The sequence below is a fragment of the Epinephelus fuscoguttatus genome, linkage group LG23 (assembly GCF_011397635.1).
Source record: "Epinephelus fuscoguttatus linkage group LG23, E.fuscoguttatus.final_Chr_v1".
NCBI lineage: Eukaryota > Metazoa > Chordata > Actinopteri > Perciformes > Serranidae > Epinephelus > Epinephelus fuscoguttatus.
The window spans coordinates 4,426,251-4,446,100 of NC_064774.1; the positions used below are offsets into that span (position 1 = coordinate 4,426,251).

Below are 19,850 nucleotides of genomic sequence, written 5' to 3' on the forward strand. Positions count from 1 at the left end.
GGTTTGTTTCAGATGTGTTTCTGGATCAGTTCATCTATCCTGCTGAGACAAAAATGCACGTTTACAAGTCAATCACCGGAGAACTGATCACAAGTATATCCACCAGGTGATAAAAAGGTGTCATAAAAAAAGGGCACTGCAACACCTCTTTCATCTCAGGCAGCTGAAAACACTGGGCTTGGGACCCAGTATCCTGTGGGCTTTCAACAGAGGCACAACTGGGAGCATCTGACTGGACGCGTCACTGCATGATATGGGAACCGCAATGCCTCAACTGCAAGGTGCTACAGTGAGCCTTCCTCCATCCAGGATATTTACAACGAATGATATGTGAAAATATCCGCAGTATCATCAAAGACTTAAGCCACCCCAACCGTGGAGTGTTTCAGCTGCTGCTGTCCAGCAAGTGGCACCGCAGCCTCAAGGCCTGGATCAGCAGGCTTAGAAACAGCTTTTTAATCGGGCAACCAGGCTTATGGACAATCTGGTGTACCTGTTTTCGATATTCTATACTGACGTTTTAGCAGCTTTTTCAACATACTATACTATGACCATTTTCGACATGCTATACTGTCACGTTTTTAGCGTTTTTTTCAATAAGATAAACAATGACGTTTTTAGCTGGTTTTTTTGACATGCTATACTATCACTATGTTAGACATACTACACTATGACGTTTTTATCAGTATTTTTTGACATGCTATACTATGACTTTTTTAGCAGTTTGTTTGACGTGCTATACAATGACTATTTTCAACATGCTATATGATAATGTTTTTAGCTGTTTTTTCGACATGCTATACTATGGCTATTTTCGACATGCGATACGATGATGTTTTCAGCTGTTTTTTCGACATGCTATACTATGACTATTTTAGCAGTTTGTTTGACGTGCTATACAATGACTATTTTCAACATGCTATATGATAACGTTTTTAGCTGTTTTTTCGACATGTTATACTATGGCTATTTTCGACATGCTATACTATGACGTTTTCAGCTGTTTTTTGGACATGCTATACTATGACTATTTTCAACATGCTATACTATGACTATTTTCAATATGCTATACTATAACGTTTTTAGCAGTTTGTTTGACATACTATACTATGACTATTTTCAACATACTATACTATGACTTTTTTAAGAGTTTTTTGACATGCTATACGATGATGTTTTTAGTGGTTTGTTTGACATGCTATACTATGACTATTTTCGACATGCTATACTATGACATTTTTAGCTGTTTTTTCGACATGCTATACTATGGCTATTTTCGACATGCTATACTATGGCTATTTTTGACATGCTATACTATGAAGTTTTTATCAGTATTTTTTGACATGCTGTACTATGACTTTTATTCCGTATTTTTTTTCCCGACATGCTATACTATGGCTTTTTCAACATACTATACTATAACGTTTTTAGCAGTTTGTTTGACATACTATACTATGACTATTTTCAACATACTATACTATGACTTTTTTAAGAGTTTTTTGACATGCTATACGATGATGTTTTTAGTGGTTTGTTTGACATGCTATACTATGGCTATTTTCGACATGCTATACTATGACTATTTTCGACATGCTATACTATGACATTTTTAGCTGTTTTTTCGACATGCTATACTATGGCTATTTTTGACATGCTATACTATGACGTTTTTAGCAGGTTTTTTGACATGCTATGCTATGACTATTTTTGACATGCTATACTATGACATTTTTAGCATGTTTTTCGACATGCTATACTATGACCATTTTCAACATTCTATACTAAGACTTTTTTTTCCAGTTTTTTCGACATGCCATACCATACTATGACGTGTTTAGCACTTTTTGCAACATGTTATACTATGACTATTTTCAACATGCCATAATGTGACGTTTTGAGCACTTTTTTCGACATGTTTTTCTATGACTGTTTTTGACATGCTATACTATGACAGTTTAAGCATTTTTTTCAACATCCTATATTGTGACTAATTTCAACCAGCCATTCTATGACTATTTTTGACATGCTATACTATGATATTTTTAGCACTTTTTTGACATGCTATAAATGTGACATTCTGAGCTGTTTTTTTGACATGCTTTTCCGTGACTATTTTCGATATGCTCTACGTTGACGGTTTAAGCAATGTCTTCAACAAGCTATACAATGACCATTTTCAACATGCTATACTATGACGTTTTTTATCAGTTTTTTTGATATGCTATGCTATGACGTTTTTCGACATGCTATAATATGATGTTTTGAGCAGGTTTTTCGTCATGCTATACTATGACGGTTTAACCACATATTTTGACATGCTCTACTATGATATTTTCAACAGGTGTTTTCGACATACCATACTATGATGTTTTTAAAACTTTTTCAGCATGCTATACTATGACATTTTTAACGCTTTTTTTCCCCAACATACTATCCCATGACTTTTTCAACACTAATTTCGATATACTATACTATGACGTTTTGTGCAGGTTTTTTTTACATATTATACTATGACTTTTTTGACATACTAAACTGTGATCTTTTGAGCAGATTTTTTCACATAACATACAATGACTTTTAAACACTTTCTTCGACATACTAAACTGTGACTTTTTCAACACTTTTTTTCGACAAACTAAACTATGACGACTTTAACACTTTTTTTCAGCATACTATATTATGATTTTTTCAACATTCCATACTATGTTTTTAACAGTTCTTTTTTTTTTTTTACATAAAATACTATGACGTTTTTGACACATTTTTCAACATGCTACACATTGACTCTTTCTGACATGCTATATGCTTACTATGATGTGTTTTGACATACTATACTATTACTTTATTTGATATACTATACTATGATTTTTTTCAAGGTTCTATACTATGATGTTGCTAACACTTTTTTTGACATAATATACTATGACTTTTTTTTACATACTATACAATGATGTTTTTTAACACCTTTTTCAACATGCTATACATTGACTCTTTCTGACATGCTATAGGCTTACTATGATGTTTTTCGACATAGTATACTATGGTTTTTTTTAGACATACTTTACTATGATGTTTGTAACAGGTTTTTTTGGCATACTATACTTTGACATTTTCTAGCATACTTTACTATGACATTTTTGTCTCACTATACTATCACATTTTTTAGCATACTATACTTGACATTTTTTGGCATAATATACTATCACATTTTTTTTTTTTTTTTACGATTCTCTTCATCTTTCTGTAGGTCAAGCCAGATGTGTGAGGGGACAAAACTGAAATAAAATGAGCAGAAAAGAAGACATTTGCTGAGCTTTTGTAATAGGCTTTCTCATCATTAGCACTGCTTTATGACACAGTGGACTGATCATCATTTATTATCTTACATCAGCATAATATTTACAGAACAACATCATCATCTCTCAGTTTCTCATAATAATGTTTGAACAAATTCTTTCTCAGCTTCAAACTGATATATTTTGTTATTACCACAAACCAAATGCTTCATTTTGACATTAAATGTTCATTGTTCCAACAACATGTCAGTTTATCTAGCTAGGCCCACAAATAACAGGAGATTTCTTTATTTGATGATGATAATTAGATTTTTGAGAGCATTTCTGGAAGCCCTGTAACTCAGTTGGTGCTGCTGATAACTTCAGTGTGGAGTCTTCTGACTGGCTGGTCGTGTGGAGGGGGCGGAGCCAGAGGCCTGGAGGAGAAGAATAACATTCAAGATCAGCATCTTTTCCGCCTGTAGTGGGGGTGATTTTAACCAGTATGTGGGTCATTTGTTAGCCTGTGTCTCCATTCACAGTGATGTGAATGATGTGTGAACAGATCCTGTTTGCAGTGCACCCAGTGATGTACAGACAACTCTCACTGTGAGCACTGATACTGAAATAAAAAACCAAAAACATGATGATTCTCAGGCTGGGTCTGCAGCCTCTTTCTTCTATGATTTCTGAGTGGAATTATAGATGTTTATTATGGATGGACATCAGAGATAATGATATCCTCTGCTCACCTTTACCCCTCCTCTTCCTCGTCCACTGAAGACAGTGGTCATTCCTTTGTTGGTGGGGACATGTCGGAGGCTGCGTGTTCTCGCCTCTTTGAGCTCTGACAGAAGCTCTGGGCTGGACAGGGACAGACGTGCTGCACACAAACAAAACAGACAACAAACTCAAAGTTCTGTAGAAAATCATAATGTTGTAAAAACGGTGATAAAAAAAACTCGACAAATACTGTGATATCAAATTAAAATGTAATGCTTCAAAGTCCAGTCTGAATTTTATGTTTAGGATAATTTCCACTCAACCATCGCCTCTCAATGTGAAGCACACACAGTAATAGCAACAGTAATCCTCTCCATCAGAGGGCGCTGTTTACTGTAAAGTGAGCTGTTAAACATCAGCTTCACCTTTCATGTTCTATAAAGTGACATCCAGCTCACCTTGTCTGTTGTTGTTGCAAGGAGAAGATGAGCAGGAGGAGGATGAGGAGCTGCAGGGGGAGGCGAAGGGGGACGGACTGAAGGGGGAGCGCAGAGGAGGGGGGGAGGAGGCCGCAGAGGAGACGACACTGGATTCACTGGCGTCACTGCGAGACTGAAATCTGTTCAGACGCTCTGGAAGCAAAAAGACAAAGATGAGACGGATGAGAGGAAGATGGAGACAATGCTTTTTGTGGTCACTTGATGTCTCTGTAGTTGTTTTGTGTATTTTTGTGGTTGTGCAGAGACTCTTTTGGGTCGTTTTGGTTCTCTTTATGGTTGGTTGGTTGGTTATGGCTGTAGTTGTGTTTATCTTCTACGTGGTCATTTTTGTGTTTTGCGCTCATGTTATATCTCCTCGTAGTTGTTTTGTGTCTCTTTGTGGTTGTGTCAAATTTCTTTTCAGTTGTCTTGCATTGCGTGGGGTGGTTTTTGTTTCTCTGTGGTTGTCTTATGTCTTTTTGTGGTTGTTGTGAGTCTCTCTTTGCCTGCTTGTCCCTTTCAGTTATCCATCCCTGTAAAAAGAGGGGACGGGAGACAGAGAGAAAGACATATTTTTTACCTTGTAGAAACTCTGCTTGCAGCTGTGGACTTCTCAGAGACAGAGGAGGAAGAGGAGGAGGAGATGATGAAGAGGAGAGGAGATGAGTGTCTGGTGCAGCCGTCACTGAGGTAGAAGTTACTGATGGAGACGAAGGTGGTGATGAAGACTTCATGATGAGTGTCTGCAGTGGTTGGAGCTATAAAGAGATTTCATCTGTTAGTAACTGTAGATCTGTGTTTATGGAGCACCTCAGATCATTATTATTGATAAGGTAAGATTTAATGAATATTGTAAAAGATGTCCTCTTGGTAAAATAATAACCTGGCCCTCCACCTGCAGGGACTGGCATTGGGGCCGGGTGCGCAGGCAGGGGCAGGGACCCAGGCATGCTGACCTCTGGCAGCGCAGACTAGCTCATGGAACGTCACCTCTCTGGTGGTGAAGCAACAGGAACTGGTGCAGGAGGTGAAGTGGTCCCAACTAGATAAAGGTGGGTTCACCTTCTGGAACCAAACTCCTGGAGAGGGGCTGGACTCTCGCCTTCTCTGGAGTTGCCCAGGGTTAGAGGTGCCGGGTGGGTGTGGGGATACTCATGAGCCCTTGGTTGAGTGCTGCTGTGTTGGATTCGCTGAGAGAAAGTCTCTAACTGTTGTTTGTGCTCATGTACCAAACAGCAGTTCAGAGTACCTGGCCTTCCTGTAGTCTCTGAAAGTTGTTCTCGAAAGGGTACCAACCAGAGACTAGATCTTCTGGAGGATTTCAATGCTCTTGTGGGCAATGATGGAGAAAGCTGGAGGAGGGTGATCAGAAGGAACAGCCTGCCTGATCTGAACCCGAGTGGTATTTTTTATTGGATGTCTGTGCTATGGACTAGCCATAACAAACACCATGTTCGAGCACAGTGACGATGGTCGATGGTCGACTTTGTGGTCGTATCATCAGATCTGCGGCTGTGTGTCATGGACACTTGGATGAAGAGAGGAGCAGAGCTGTCAACTGATCACCACCTGGTGGGGAGTTGGATCAGATGGCAGGGGAGGCTGCCGGACAGACCCGGTAAATCCATCTACCCTGTTGTAAGGGTGAACTGGGAACATTTGGCTGAGGCCCCCTGTCCATGAGGTCTTCAACTCCCGCCTTGTGCATCTCAGAGGAGGTTGAGGACATGGAATCCAAGTGGTCCATGTTGAAAACCATCACCGTGGAGGCTGCTGCCAAAGGTTGTGGTTGGACAGTCGGTTGTGCCCGTTGTGGAGCACGCACTGGGGTGGTTTGCAGCCAAATGTGAAGCGGTTGAGATGAGAGTCAGCACCTCCAAATCTGAGGCCATGGTTTTCTGCTGGAAAACGATGGATTGTCCCCTCCAGGTTGGGAGAGAGTTACTGCCTCAAGCAAAGGAGTTAAAGTATCTTGAGGTCTTGTTCACGAGTGAAGATAAAACAGAGCGTGAGATAATCAGGCCTTTGGCTTGCATCAGCAGGGATGTGGGCGATGCGTCGGACTGAGCTGGAAGGCGAGGCTCTTAAGTTACTGGTACATTTACGTTTACCTCATAAGTGGAAATTTTCTGAAAGTGTTCACTAGTTCCATGTGAATACTGCAAGTATTTTGCGTTATGTTAGCTTGTTAGCAATTTGTTTGTGTTTACAAGCAGGCTAACATGAGCCAATATTTCCCATCTACAACCACAGTGTCACAATATATTTCACATGTCACTTTTCACTCTAGGATTTTCTTCAGGACCAGGGGCATTGGATTTATTATTTGGGGCACTGAGATGGATAAAATTAGCTAGCGCACAGCTTTGGGGCCTCCTTGCCTTACTCCTCGCCACTCAGAGATTACATTGCAAGGCAGCTCTTCAAACACTTTCAGTCAGCAGCTTTAGCAGCTTGATTTCAGCAAAGCACTAAGTGAAGGTTTGTCTCCACTGGGCCGCCGCTGCAAAACTTAACAAACCCACAGCATGTGTGGACTCTGTAGATACTGCCGTTACCAGACGAGCTAACATTAGCTACTGTTGCACACTGTCAACAATGTCATGGGGCTTAAGACAATTAAGAAACTCAGGAATGGGCATAACGTCACAAACACTGGATTTTCCTGGAGTATTTACCCCAAGTCCTTTGAATAGAAACCTATCCACAGGCTGTGGGAGGCAACTAAGGAAGTCAGGAAAGGTCTCAGTGTTTACGTCACGTTACAACCTGTTCATCAGCTGGCAATAAAGACTTGTTAAAACATGTAAAAACTCATATACAGAACCTTTAAGTACTCAAACAAATGTTCTGAGGTTATTGTGAGGACAGCAGAGGAACGTCCAGAGTAAATAATAACGTCCTTAGTACCAATGATACCGTCGATCAGAGAGTGACGACGAGGCGAGGTGGAGCCTGATCACTGAATCCTGTGTGACCCGGTCTCTCTGAGTGTGAAACTACCAACTCGTCTTTTTCACTTGTGTGTTTGGACCCCTTAGAGGAAACATTAACTGTCCTGCTGTCAAAGGAAACTCCCAGTTCTCCCAGTTCTCCCAGTTAATACTCACTGACTGGTGTGAAGCTGCAGCTCCTCCGCCCGGCTCGTCACAGCAGCTGAATGGGGACTTCCTGCAGCCGGGACAAAGTCTGTGTAGCTCTACCTCACTTTACCACACGCCACAACTGTGTGTGTGTGTGTGTGTGTGTGTATGTGTGTGTATGTGTGTGTTTGCTTTCAGAGAAAACTTCATGCAAAACACACACGACTCAAAAGTCCACATTAATTATTGACATGTTTTTAATGACACTGTTGCCATGGATACCAGGAAGGAAAGACAGAAAGAGTCAGCTGGACTTTTACCCTTCATTCATTCATTCATTCATTCATTCATTCATTCGTTCATTCATTCATTCATCTCTTCCTGGAAGCTGATATGATCAATAATTTAGCATCAAACATCATAAACATCATATCTGGTTATTATTTAAACCTGAAGTTTAACTGTAAAATCACTGCAGATAAATGTTTCTTTCTGCTGTGAAGAACTTCAGTGACCACGAGCATCATCAAGGACGATCGAGCACAATCAACAAAAATCACTTAAGATACAAATATTTTACTTCACTTTGTTGTCTCTGTGGGTTCTAATTCCTGTATGACACATTTTAATCAGAGTGTGATGAATTGGTGATTGTGTTTTACGCAAAAACAAAACTGATAAAAGTGTTTCGTCGTAGAGACCAGATACAGCTCTGATTGTGTCTCTTTGTCGTAGTTTTGTCTCTTTATAAGTTTGCATCTCTTTGTAGTAGTTTTGTCTCTTTATAATAAGTTTACATCTCTTTGTCATAGTTTTGTCTCTTTATAATAAGTTTGCATTTCTTTGTCGTAGTTTTGTCTCTTTATAATAAGTTTGCATCTCTTTGTCATAGTTTTGTCTCTTTATAATAAGTTTGCATCTCTTTGTAGTAGTTTTGTCTCTTTATAATAAGTTTACATCTCTTTGTCATAGTTTTGTCTCTTTATAATAAGTTTGCATCTCTTTGTCATAGTTTTGTCTCTTTATAATAAGTTTGCATTTCTTTGTCGTAGTTTTGTCTCTTTATAATAAGTTTGCATCTCTTTGTCGTAGTTTTGTCTCTTTATAATAAGTTTGCATCTCTTTGTAGTAGTTTTGTCTCTTTATAATAAGTTTACATCTCTTTGTCATAGTTTTGTCTCTTTATAATAAGTTTGCATTTCTTTGTCGTAGTTTTGTCTCTTTGTCATAGTTTTGTCTCTTTATAATAAGTTTGCATTTCTTTGTCGTAGTTTTGTCTCTTTATAAGTTTGCATTTCTTTGTCGTAGTTTTGTCTCTTTGTCATAGTTTTGTCTCTTTATAATAAGTTTGCATCTCTTTGTCATAGTTTTGTCTCTTTATAAGTTTGCATCTCTTTGTAGTATTTTTGCATCTCTTTGTCAGTTTTGTCTCATTGTATTTTTTCATCTCTTTGTCGTAGTTTTGTCTCTTTGTCATAGTTTTGTCTCTTTATAGTAAGTTTGCATCTCTTTGTAGTAGTTTTGTCTCTTTATAGTAAGTTTGCATCTCTTTGTATTTTTTCATCTCTTTGTAGTAGTTTTGTCTCTTTATAATAAGTTTGCATCTCTTTGTAGTAGTTTTGTCTCTTTATAATAAGTTTACATCTCTTTGTCATAGTTTTGTCTCTTTATTTTTTCATCTCTTTGTCGTAGTTTTGTCTCTTTATAATAAGTTTGCATCTCTTTGTCGTAGTTTTGTCTCTTTATAATAAGTTTACATCTCTTTGTAGTAGTTTTGTCTCTTTATAATAAGTTTGCATTTCTTTGTCGTAGTTTTGTCTCTTTGTCATAGTTTTGTCTCTTTATAATAAGTTTGCATTTCTTTGTCGTAGTTTTGTCTCTTTATAAGTTTGCATTTCTTTGTCGTAGTTTTGTCTCTTTGTCATAGTTTTGTCTCTTTATAATAAGTTTGCATTTCTTTGTCGTAGTTTTGTCTCTTTGTCATAGTTTTGTCTCTTTATAATAAGTTTGCATTTCTTTGTCGTAGTTTTGTCTCTTTATAAGTTTGCATTTCTTTGTCGTAGTTTTGTCTCTTTGTCATAGTTTTGTCTCTTTATAATGAGTTTGCATCTCTTTGTATTTTTTCATCTCTTTGTAGTAGTTTTGTCTCTTTATAATAAGTTTGCATCTCTTTGTCATAGTTTTGTCTTTTTATAATAAGTTTGCATCTCTTTGTCAGTTTTGTCTCTGTATTTTTTCATCTCTTTGTCGTAGTTTTGTCTCTTTATAAGTTTGCATCTCTGTATTTTTTCATCTCTTTGTCATAGTTTTGTCTTTTTATAATAAGTTTGCATCTCTTTGTAGTATTTTTGCATCTCTTTGTCAGTTTTGTCTCTTTGTATTTTTTCATCTCTTTGTAGTAGTTTTGTCTCTTTATAATAAGTTTGCATCTCTTTGTCATAGTTTTGTCTCTATAATAAGTTTGCATCTCTTTGTCATAGTTTTGTCTCTTTATAAGTTTGCATCTCTTTGTAGTAGTTTTGTCTCTTTATAAGTTTGCATCTCTTTGTATTTTTTCATCTCTTTGTAGTAGTTTTGTCTCTATAATAAGTTTGCATCTCTTTGTCATAGTTTTGTCTTTTTATAATAAGTTTGCATCTCTTTGTAGTATTTTTGCATCTCTTTGTCAGTTTTGTCTCATTGTATTTTTTCATCTCTTTGTAGTAGTTTTGTCTCTTTATAAGTTTGCATCTCTTTGTCGTAGTTTTGTCTCTTTATAAGTTTGCATCTCTTTGTATTTTTTCATCTCTTTGTAGTAGTTTTGTCTCTTTATAATAAGTTTGCATCTCTTTGTCATAGTTTTGTCTTTTTATAATAAGTTTGCATCTCTTTGTCAGTTTTGTCTCTTTGTATTTTTTCATCTCTTTGTCGTAGTTTTGTCTCTTTATAAGTTTGCATCTCTTTGTATTTTTTCATCTCTTTGTCATAGTTTTGTCTTTTTATAAGTTTGCATCTCTTTGTAGTATTTTTGCATCTCTTTGTCAGTTTTGTCTCTTTGTATTTTTTCATCTCTTTGTAGTAGTTTTGTCTCTTTATAATAAGTTTGCATCTCTTTGTCATAGTTTTGTCTCTATAATAAGTTTGCATCTCTTTGTCATAGTTTTGTCTCTTTATAAGTTTGCATCTCTTTGTAGTAGTTTTGTCTCTTCATAAGTTTGCATCTCTTTGTCGTACTTTTGTCTCTTTATAAGTTTGCATCTCTTTGTATTTTTTCATCTCTTTGTCGTAGTTTTGTCTCTTTATAATAAGTTTGCATCTCTTTGTCGTACTTTTGTCTTTTTATAATAAATTTGCATTTCTTTGTCGTAGTTTTGTCTCTTTATAAGTTTGCATCTCTTTGTATTTTTGCATCTCTTTGTAGTAGTTTTGTCTCTTCATAAGTTTGCATCTCTTTGTCGTACTTTTGTCTTTTTATAAGTTTGCATCTCTTTGTCATAATTTTGTCTCTAATAAGTTTGCATCTCTTTGTCAGTTTTGTCTCTTTGTATTTTTTCATCTCTTTGTAGTAGTTTTGTCTCTTTATAATAAGTTTGCATCTCTTTGTCATAGTTTTGTCTCTATAATAAGTTTGCATCTCTTTGTCATAGTTTTGTCTCTTTATAAGTTTGCATCTCTTTGTAGTAGTTTTGTCTCTTCATAAGTTTGCATCTCTTTGTCGTACTTTTGTCTCTTTATAAGTTTGCATCTCTTTGTATTTTTTCATCTCTTTGTCGTAGTTTTGTCTCTTTATAATAAGTTTGCATCTCTTTGTCGTACTTTTGTCTTTTTATAATAAGTTTGCATTTCTTTGTCGTAGTTTTGTCTCTTTATAAGTTTGCATCTCTTTGTATTTTTGCATCTCTTTGTAGTAGTTTTGTCTCTTCATAAGTTTGCATCTCTTTGTCGTACTTTTGTCTTTTTATAAGTTTGCATCTCTTTGTCATAATTTTGTCTCTAATAAGTTTGCATCTCTTTGTCGTAGTTTTGTCTCTTGACAAGTTTGCATCTCTGTCGTAGTTTTGTCTCTTTGTCGTAGTTTTGTCTCTTTATAAGTTTGCATCTCTTTGTAGTAGTTTTGTCTCTTTGTCGTAGTTTTGTCTCTTTATAAGTTTGCATCTCTTTGTATTTTTTCATCTCTTTGTAGTAGTTTTATCTCTTTATAATAAGTTTGCATCTCTTTGTCGTAGTTTTGTCTCTATAATAAGTTTGCATCTCTTTGTAGTAGTTTTGTCTCTTATAAGTTTGCATCTCTTTGTCGTAGTTTTGTCTTTTTAAAATAAGTTTGCATCTCTTTGTAGTATTTTTGCATCTCTTTGTCATAGTTTTGTCTCTTTGTCGTAGTTTTGTCTCTTTATAAGTTTGCATCTCTTTGTAGTAGTTTTGTCTCTGTCGTAGTTTTGTCTCTTTATAAGTTTGCATCTCTTTGTATTTTTTCATCTCTTTGTAGTAGTTTTGTCTCTTTATAATAAGTTTGCATCTCTTTGTCGTAGTTTTGTCTCTATAATAAGTTTGCATCTCTTTGTAGTAGTTTTGTCTCTTTATAAGTTTGCATCTCTTTGTATTTTTGCATCTCTTTGTAGTAGTTTTGTCTCTTCATAAGTTTGCATCTCTTTGTCGTACTTTTGTCTTTTTATAAGTTTGCATCTCTTTGTCATAATTTTGTCTCTAATAAGTTTGCATCTCTTTGTCGTAGTTTTGTCTCTTTGTCGTAGTTTTGTCTCTTTATAAGTTTGCATCTCTTTGTAGTAGTTTTGTCTCTTTGTCGTAGTTTTGTCTCTTTATAAGTTTGCATCTTTGTAGTAGTTTTGTCTCTTTGTCGTAGTTTTGTCTCTTTATAAGTTTGCATCTCTTTGTATTTTTTCATCTCTTTGTAGTAGTTTTATCTCTTTATAATAAGTTTGCATCTCTTTGTCGTAGTTTTGTCTCTATAATGTTTGCATCTCTTTGTAGTAGTTTTGTCTCTTTATAAGTTTGCATCTCTTTGTCGTAGTTTTGTCTTTTTAAAATAAGTTTGCATCTCTTTGTAGTATTTTTGCATCTCTTTGTCATAGTTTTGTCTCTTTGTCGTAGTTTTGTCTCTTTATAAGTTTGCATCTCTTTGTAGTAGTTTTGTCTCTTTGTCGTAGTTTTGTCTCTTTATAAGTTTGCATCTCTTTGTATTTTTTCATCTCTTTGTAGTAGTTTTGTCTCTTTATAATAAATTTGCATCTCTGTCGTAGTTTTGTCTCTTTATAGTAAGTTTGCATCTCTTTGTAGTAGTTTTGTCTCTTTATAATAAGTTTGCATCTCTTTGTATTTTTTCATCTCTTTGTAGTAGTTTTGTCTCTTTATAATAAGTTTGCATCTCTTTGTCGTAGTTTTGTCTCTTTATAATAAGTTTGCATCTCTTTGTCGTAGTTTTGTCTTTTTAAAATAAGTTTGCATCTCTTTGTAGTATTTTTGCATCTCTTTGCAGTAGTTTTGTGTCTTTATCATTGTTTTGCATCTCTTTGTAGTTTTGTATCTTTGTCGTAGTTGTCTCTTTATAATAAATTTGCATCTCTTTGTAGTAGTTTTGTGTCTTTGCCACAGTTTTGTGTCTCTGTCATGGTTTTGAATCTCTGTAGTTGTTTTGTGTCTCTTCGTGGTCTCAAATGTTACCGAAGGCCAACACTAACTTTATGGAACAATGAGAAGATGTTTGTAACATTTGTCAGGAAAATTAACCAGACATGTCCCATGTCTCTTTTTCTTTAATAAAAAATGAAACAAAACCAAGTGTATTCATTATTATTCATTATTTACAACAGCAACATGGTACATTATCTGGCTTGTCTTACTGTCTGGTGTGCAGATACAGGTGTGGACAAAACAAACACACAACCCTGAAGTAACCAGACATCGTCAAACACTCCTACAGCAGCTCATATTAGCATCTGATCTCATGTTAGCTTTGTAGCTTGCTCCTTTCACTGAATTAATTAAGACATTTGATCTTATTTATTAAATCAGTAAAATGGCTCATTACATTTCAGTTTGTCTCCAGATGAAACAACCAGATAAAACATGGAGGAGCTGGGAGGTGGATTTCTTTTGAGCCAAGCTAGCTGTTCCCACCTGTTTCCAGTTTTTATGCTAAGCTAAGCTAATCAGCTGCTGGCATCATATGTCCTCTGTATGTGAGTGTCCATCTGCTCTATCAGAAGCCCATAAGTCAGGACAATGAGACAGTTCACAGGTGTTTCGAACTGTACACCACCGACAACAGGTAACACCATCCCATCATCATCATCACCATCACCATGGTGACAAGGCAGCAGTTAGAGCGTCCACTTCAAACACCTGTGAACAAGCAGAGGATAAAGAGAGAGGTCAGAACATTAGAAACCCCACTGAATATAATACAGTTCAGTTTAACAATGACCTCAGTAATAAAACAAAAACCAACAGAACAGTGTCAACAAAAACTCAACATTACGAACTGGATATAGATCAGCTTTATGGATAGCATTATTCTGCACAGGTGTACGTAATAAAGTGGACACTATGTGGTGAGACATACACATAAATGGAGCCCAAAGTCCACAGAGACAGCGCTGCTTTACAACGATACACTGCCAATAAAAGCACAAAGCTTCACTTTACCTTCAAACAGATTCACATTCTGAGACCAAAGTTTATCTTCCACACTCTACACACACACACATCAGAGTCCATGTACATGTACGTCTGTCACTCTGAGGACCAGATTTAAGATTTGGACAATGAAAGAAGGGACATTTCTGCAAAGTGAAGAGTGAGGACATTTTGGCTGCTGGTGGTGGTGGTGGGCCAAAATGAACGAACAAATCTTTCTGAACAGCTCTTCTCAGTGTCAGGTATGTGCTGCAGGGTTCATGCACATTTCCATGACTTTTCAAGAACCAACAATAAAGATTTATTTTTAGATGACGACTGGTGATGCATTGAAGAGAAGTTGTGTGGGGCGGGCAGCACGACATGTCCACAGACCTGACACCATTTTTTCAAAAAGTATCAAAACTCAAATGGTTCAATAATTTTTCATGAATCAACTCAAAGGAATCGATACTGTGAATAGAACTGGTCTGTCCATCACTGGCCACCGGTCCTCAGGGAACTCACGTCTAAATGTTCAGACTTGGCTTTCAGCTTCAGATTAGATCTAGACTGAGTTCAGGCTGAGGTCTCAGTAATGTATGATATTAACAATGGTCCTCAGAAGTACAGAAAGACAAACGTGTGTGTGTACCTGGTCTCTCTGTGAGTACATAGACACTTGCTGCTGCAGTAGCGCCCCCCACAGGTGGTACAGGTGTAGTGAGAGGGAAAACCACAGACACAGCAGAAGTGACGGGGGGGCAGAGACGAGGGAGGGGCCGCTGCAGACAGGTAGTTCGGCTCCGGCCTCTCCGACAGGTTCTACCAATCAGAGGACAGAGCAGGAGTCAGCTGACAACACACCCTCAGCCAATGAGAGAGCAGGAAAAGAGTGAAGCTGTGTGACCCACCTCTTCCTCCAGCAGCGTGGTGAAGTTCTTCCTGAAACGCTGCTTAAAGTGATCGCCCCTCGTCTTCCTCTTCTTCTTCTCTGGACACACAGAGACAGAAGGAGGAGAACTTATAACTGTTGTATAACGTCAGTAATCATCTGTCCCCCAAGGGAGGACACGAAGGGACAATATAGACAAGACAGAAACGCCTGTTTTTAGTGATAACATTTTTGCAAAATAAGGACAACTTTTGCAACGTGAGGACATTTTTAGAGAGCGAAGACATTTTTGCAAAGCGAGGACATTTCTGGAATTCTAAGAAATTTTTGCAAATTAGGGACAACTTTGGAAAGTCGGGACATTTCTGAAAAGTAAAAATACTTTTGCAAAGTGACAACATTTCTGGAACACGAGGACATTTTTGGAGCATAAGGACATTTTTGCAATGTGAGGACATTTTTGCAACATGAGGACATTTCCGGAATTCTAGGATATTTTTTTGCAAATTAGGGACAATTTTGGAAAATCAGGACATTTGTGAAAAGTAAAAATATTTTTACGAAGTGACAACATTTCTGGAACACGAGGACAGTTTTGCAAAATGAGGACATTTTTGCTAAGTAAAGACATTTCTAGGATTCCAGGACATTTTTTACAAAGTGAAATCATTTCTGGTAAGTGAGGACATTTTTCAAAGTCCAGTTCACTCTTGGAATGTGAGGACATTTTTGCAAAGTGAGGACATTGTCTCACCTGGTTCTTCTGTCTCACTGAAGGCAGGCAGGCGGGCAGTAGGACCTGGAGGAGGGAGGGAGGACAGAGGGTCGTCCTGGAAACACAAAACAACATGACCACCGAAAAACTGTCTTCAAAGTCCCATTAAAGCAAAACTAAACGTGTAATTAAAAACAGTTTGTCACACCAAAGAAAAGTGTGTCATTAACCAACCAGCCAAATGTAAATTATTAAACAATCACCAGAGAGTGGAGTGAGAGAGTGGTACATCCTGTCAGCCGAGGGGTTTCCTATCTGTGCAGCCGAGCACCGCAGCACCTCCACGGACTATTACATCCAGACGGTCCCGGTGTTTCCTCCGCAGGCTCCACTTCACTCAGCTGCCCGATAAACCCGCTGCTTCTTCCCACTTTAACCTGAATAACAAACCAGGGCTCGGTGCTCCGGTTGGATCCAAACGGAGAGCCGGGGCTAGCTCAGAGACTAGCGGAGGCTAACTGGCTGTGCTTCCCTCCGGTCATGCTGCGGCTAACACTCCGCTAGCCGCTCCCAGCTAGCTCCGGTTTGTTATTCAGGTTAAAGTGTGAAGAAGCAGCGGGTCTGTGGGGCAGCTGAGTGAAGTGGAGCCTGAGGAGGAAGCACCGGTTAGCCCCGGTTTCACTACAGGCAGATTCACTCGCTACAGGGGCGAGGAAATAAAACCTGAACGGCCAGACGCTCACCGACGGCCCGACTTTGGTCGACGGCCGACCGTCGGCTTGGTGTGTCAGAAGACTGATGGTCTGTTAGTGACGGCTGTTAAGTTTGTGTTAATACGACTGTGACACGTAACGGAGACAGAGAGGAGCTTGTGGGACTTCACAACCTCACTGCTCACACACAGTGGTCGAAAGGAACAACACTGATACTCTGACGCCAGTAGTAACGTAGTATTCATACAGTAGGGGAGGAGTTATGATGAGGATGACTGCAGTGTGTCATCGAGCAGACATTTGATGACAAACAGTTGAACAGTCTGACTCCACACTTCAGTCTTCTCACGTGTTATCAACAAGTATTTTCTAACAAATTTAATGTACATAACAAAACACAGACCATCGTCCTCGTAACAACATCAACACACACAACTTATTACGAATTAAAGGTCTTTTTCCACAGAGGCAGCAGATTCACACTGACACACCTGGAAGTTGTCTTTCTCCAGAGCCTCCAGCTGCCTGGTCAGTCTCCTCTGTCGGGTGGCTTCATCCAAAACTCTGCGCTGCCCAGCCTCCACCCGAGCTGACACACACACACACACACACACACACACACACACACACACACAGAGTTTACATCACTGTGCTGTTAATGACTCCGCTGCAGTTTTAATGCAACCTTAAATACAAACCAAACTCAATTATTAAAACTGGTAATTTAATGTTCCCCAACATTCAGGCTGAAACCTTATAAAGCGTCATATATTAGTTGAGGACTTGTTATGAACCAAAGTAGCATTCAGCTGACTCTGGAGCCTAATACATAAAACAAAAATAAATATCTTCATCTTCGTCTCACACAGAGACAGAATATAAGAAGAATGGAAATATATTTTAAAAACTGTACTTTATCTCTAATCTTCGTGTCATGACAATTTAGACAAATAACCACTTGTCTCAGAACCAAACTGCGTTATAACAACTGGTACTCTTATATTTCTTCATATTTTAGTTGTTAACTGAAACCTTTGAAAATGTCTCTTAATCATTTACGACTTGTTATGAACTTAACTTAATTTCAGCGGATGATGCTTTATTTACTTCAATAAAATACCCAGGCATCCTCCACTTATCCCGCTGATACAAACCGCAGAGATCGGGTTCCGCAGATGCGGATTTGACTCACTCTGGTGTCACTTGTAGGAATAATACACACGCCGAATTTATCATGTTTCCATAAAAAATATTAATCCGTAACGGCAACAACAAATATAGCATCAATCGTTCAGAAAACCACAGTGCCCTATCAAGTTTACGTTTTGTGAGTTAGCCTCTGTTAGCCGCAGCTAACATGTATGAAGACAGACAAAGAAGCGAACACAGGAAAAGTTAACGCGCATTAACACCTTCAACACTTTGATTTATCACATACTTCAATGTGTGAAGCAGCTCAGCGACATTTTAATGTAGAATTTGTCTCAAATTAAACAGAACTCACCGGAACCTTTCTTCTCCAGCACCATGTTTTCTGTCACTTCCTCTTTACGGCAGCCGCAGAGGTACCAAATCAGTCGAAGCGCGTATTCCTTTACGACAGCTCCACAGATTCACATTTACAAACAGAGACTCTTACACAACAACATTAATGGAAACAATACCTTAACCATATTATTTTTGTGACGTACTAAAGGTAAAATGACGCAACAGCTGTGTTGTTGTGATTTTCTTTGCTACGTAGAGCCACGAGGGACATCACTGCTATCAGTTGACCGCGTTTCTGTGTCTTTGTCGCCGCCTGGTGGGGACAGTTCAACTGTTTCTGAATTCAGTCTGCTTCGAGCGTGAAAAAGAACCCATATAGATCAGTTGCCATTATTATTAGTTAATACAAATAATTTTACAGTAAAAAAAAGCTTCTGTAGCGTTGGTGAACGCGGTGTCTTTGTGCACAAAATACTCTGACTGAACATGAAGAAATGTGAACTCTGCCACTGCAAACAGAGGAGTGTGAACAGACTAACACAAGAGTTAAAAGTCAGAACTACAACAAGGGCCAGCTTCTGCTCATCTAAAAAAAAAAAAAAATTAAAAAAAATGTTTTTATTGTAAATTGATTTAAATTTTTTTTTTTTATCATAAATTAGATGAAAAATAGGACTGAGGGACTAAAATAATTAGATGTAGGTCTCAGGCCATGTGGAGTGATTAAAAAGCTTCAAAACAAACTGTTAAATGGACTTCAGGCAGCGTCTCTGCAGCGTTCATCAGTTCAGATCAAAACTTTTTTAATAAAAATAAAAGTAGGGATGTTTCTTGGGACTTATCTTCTTAACATTTAAACAGAGGCTTAAATTATGACTAGCTTAGTCTAAGAAAAAGATGGAGCACATTTTCATCTGTAGCGTTAAACATTGTCCCAGAAAATACTGACTATATCATGAGAGCCAATTTTTCAATAACCAAACTGTATTTTTAAAGTTGCTGAAACGTGTGACACATTGTCCTAAAAACCATGGAAACAGCTCACTAAATAAAAGTTAACATACACAATTTATTGGAAACAAAAAAGCTTTAGGGAAATTAATCTTTCAGATACGAGCCTGAAATTTGCAGCTGCATTTTAACACACAATCGCAAAAATAATAATGAAATTCTCCCTGCTTGACTATTATTTCTGGTGCTGACTCGCGAAGGAAGCAACATTTAATCGACTTGTCAACTTATTGCACACACCCTACGTACGACAAAATTTAACGCCAAAATCAAACCAGTAGAGACTATTTAATTTGTGGTTAGTTATCAGATGCATGAAAATTAATATTTATATCATAGTTTTATCTGGTATCTTCCCACTGTTTGTAACAAAAATTCAATGATTTATAATTCCAAATGACTTTTCCAAAAATGTGTAATCAATTTACTATCTGCATGACTTTTCAAAAATTGATTATTATTTTTATAATTCCACTACTTTCCACTAATTACTGTGCTGTGCGATTCCCATGTCTTTTCCAGCCCTGGAAAACATGACTGTGAAATTCCATTACTTTTCCAGGTTTTCCATGACCATGGGAACCCTGGACAATGGAGAGAGAGAGAAAAAAAAAAATCAACATAATGAAAATTAGTCATCGAACGTTTTGTATTTTATACTTTGCAGCAGCTCCAGAAAACAGAAGTTGATAGAAAACTTTTAGAAAACTTTTATTTTTCAAATGTCCAAAATTTTTTCCAACATGAGCTCAATAATGCCTAAACTCTGCAACAGCTTCACTTTCCCCCGACACAGAAAACAAACGCACCTCGCTGTGACAGTAAAATTATTTATTCAAATCTCAAAACTTTATTT

The 19,850-nt window shown here is 37.6% G+C and overlaps 3 protein-coding genes across 4 annotated transcripts in view; all 3 read right to left on the reverse strand.

Annotated features, from left to right (window-relative positions):
* Positions 1–3,316: 3,316 nt before the first annotated feature.
* On the reverse strand, positions 3,317–7,791 carry LOC125883806 (uncharacterized). Its single transcript, XM_049568393.1, has 5 exons — positions 7,588–7,791; positions 5,058–5,235; positions 4,457–4,630; positions 4,028–4,158; positions 3,317–3,712 (listed from the first exon to the last, which is right to left on the reverse strand). Exons 2-5 carry the CDS (start codon positions 5,209–5,211, stop codon positions 3,659–3,661), a joined length of 513 nt encoding a protein of 170 aa, XP_049424350.1. The 5' UTR covers positions 5,212–5,235; positions 7,588–7,791; the 3' UTR covers positions 3,317–3,658.
* A 5,488-nt stretch (positions 7,792–13,279) lies between these two features.
* On the reverse strand, positions 13,280–18,168 carry znhit1 (zinc finger, HIT-type containing 1). The gene is made up of 6 exons (XM_049568394.1): positions 18,000–18,168; positions 16,987–17,084; positions 15,822–15,897; positions 15,087–15,166; positions 14,828–14,997; positions 13,280–13,899 (listed from the first exon to the last, which is right to left on the reverse strand). Exons 1-6 carry the CDS (start codon positions 18,022–18,024, stop codon positions 13,878–13,880), a joined length of 471 nt encoding a protein of 156 aa, XP_049424351.1. The 5' UTR covers positions 18,025–18,168; the 3' UTR covers positions 13,280–13,877.
* A 1,642-nt stretch (positions 18,169–19,810) lies between these two features.
* plod3 (procollagen-lysine, 2-oxoglutarate 5-dioxygenase 3) overlaps positions 19,811–19,850 on the reverse strand; it is a 20,331-nt gene continuing 20,291 nt past the window's right edge. For both annotated transcript variants that reach the window (XM_049568233.1, XM_049568234.1), the window contains one exon: positions 19,811–19,850. This exon is cut by the window's right edge and continues 1,424 nt beyond it. The gene's annotated coding sequence lies outside the window, so the exon portion shown is untranslated.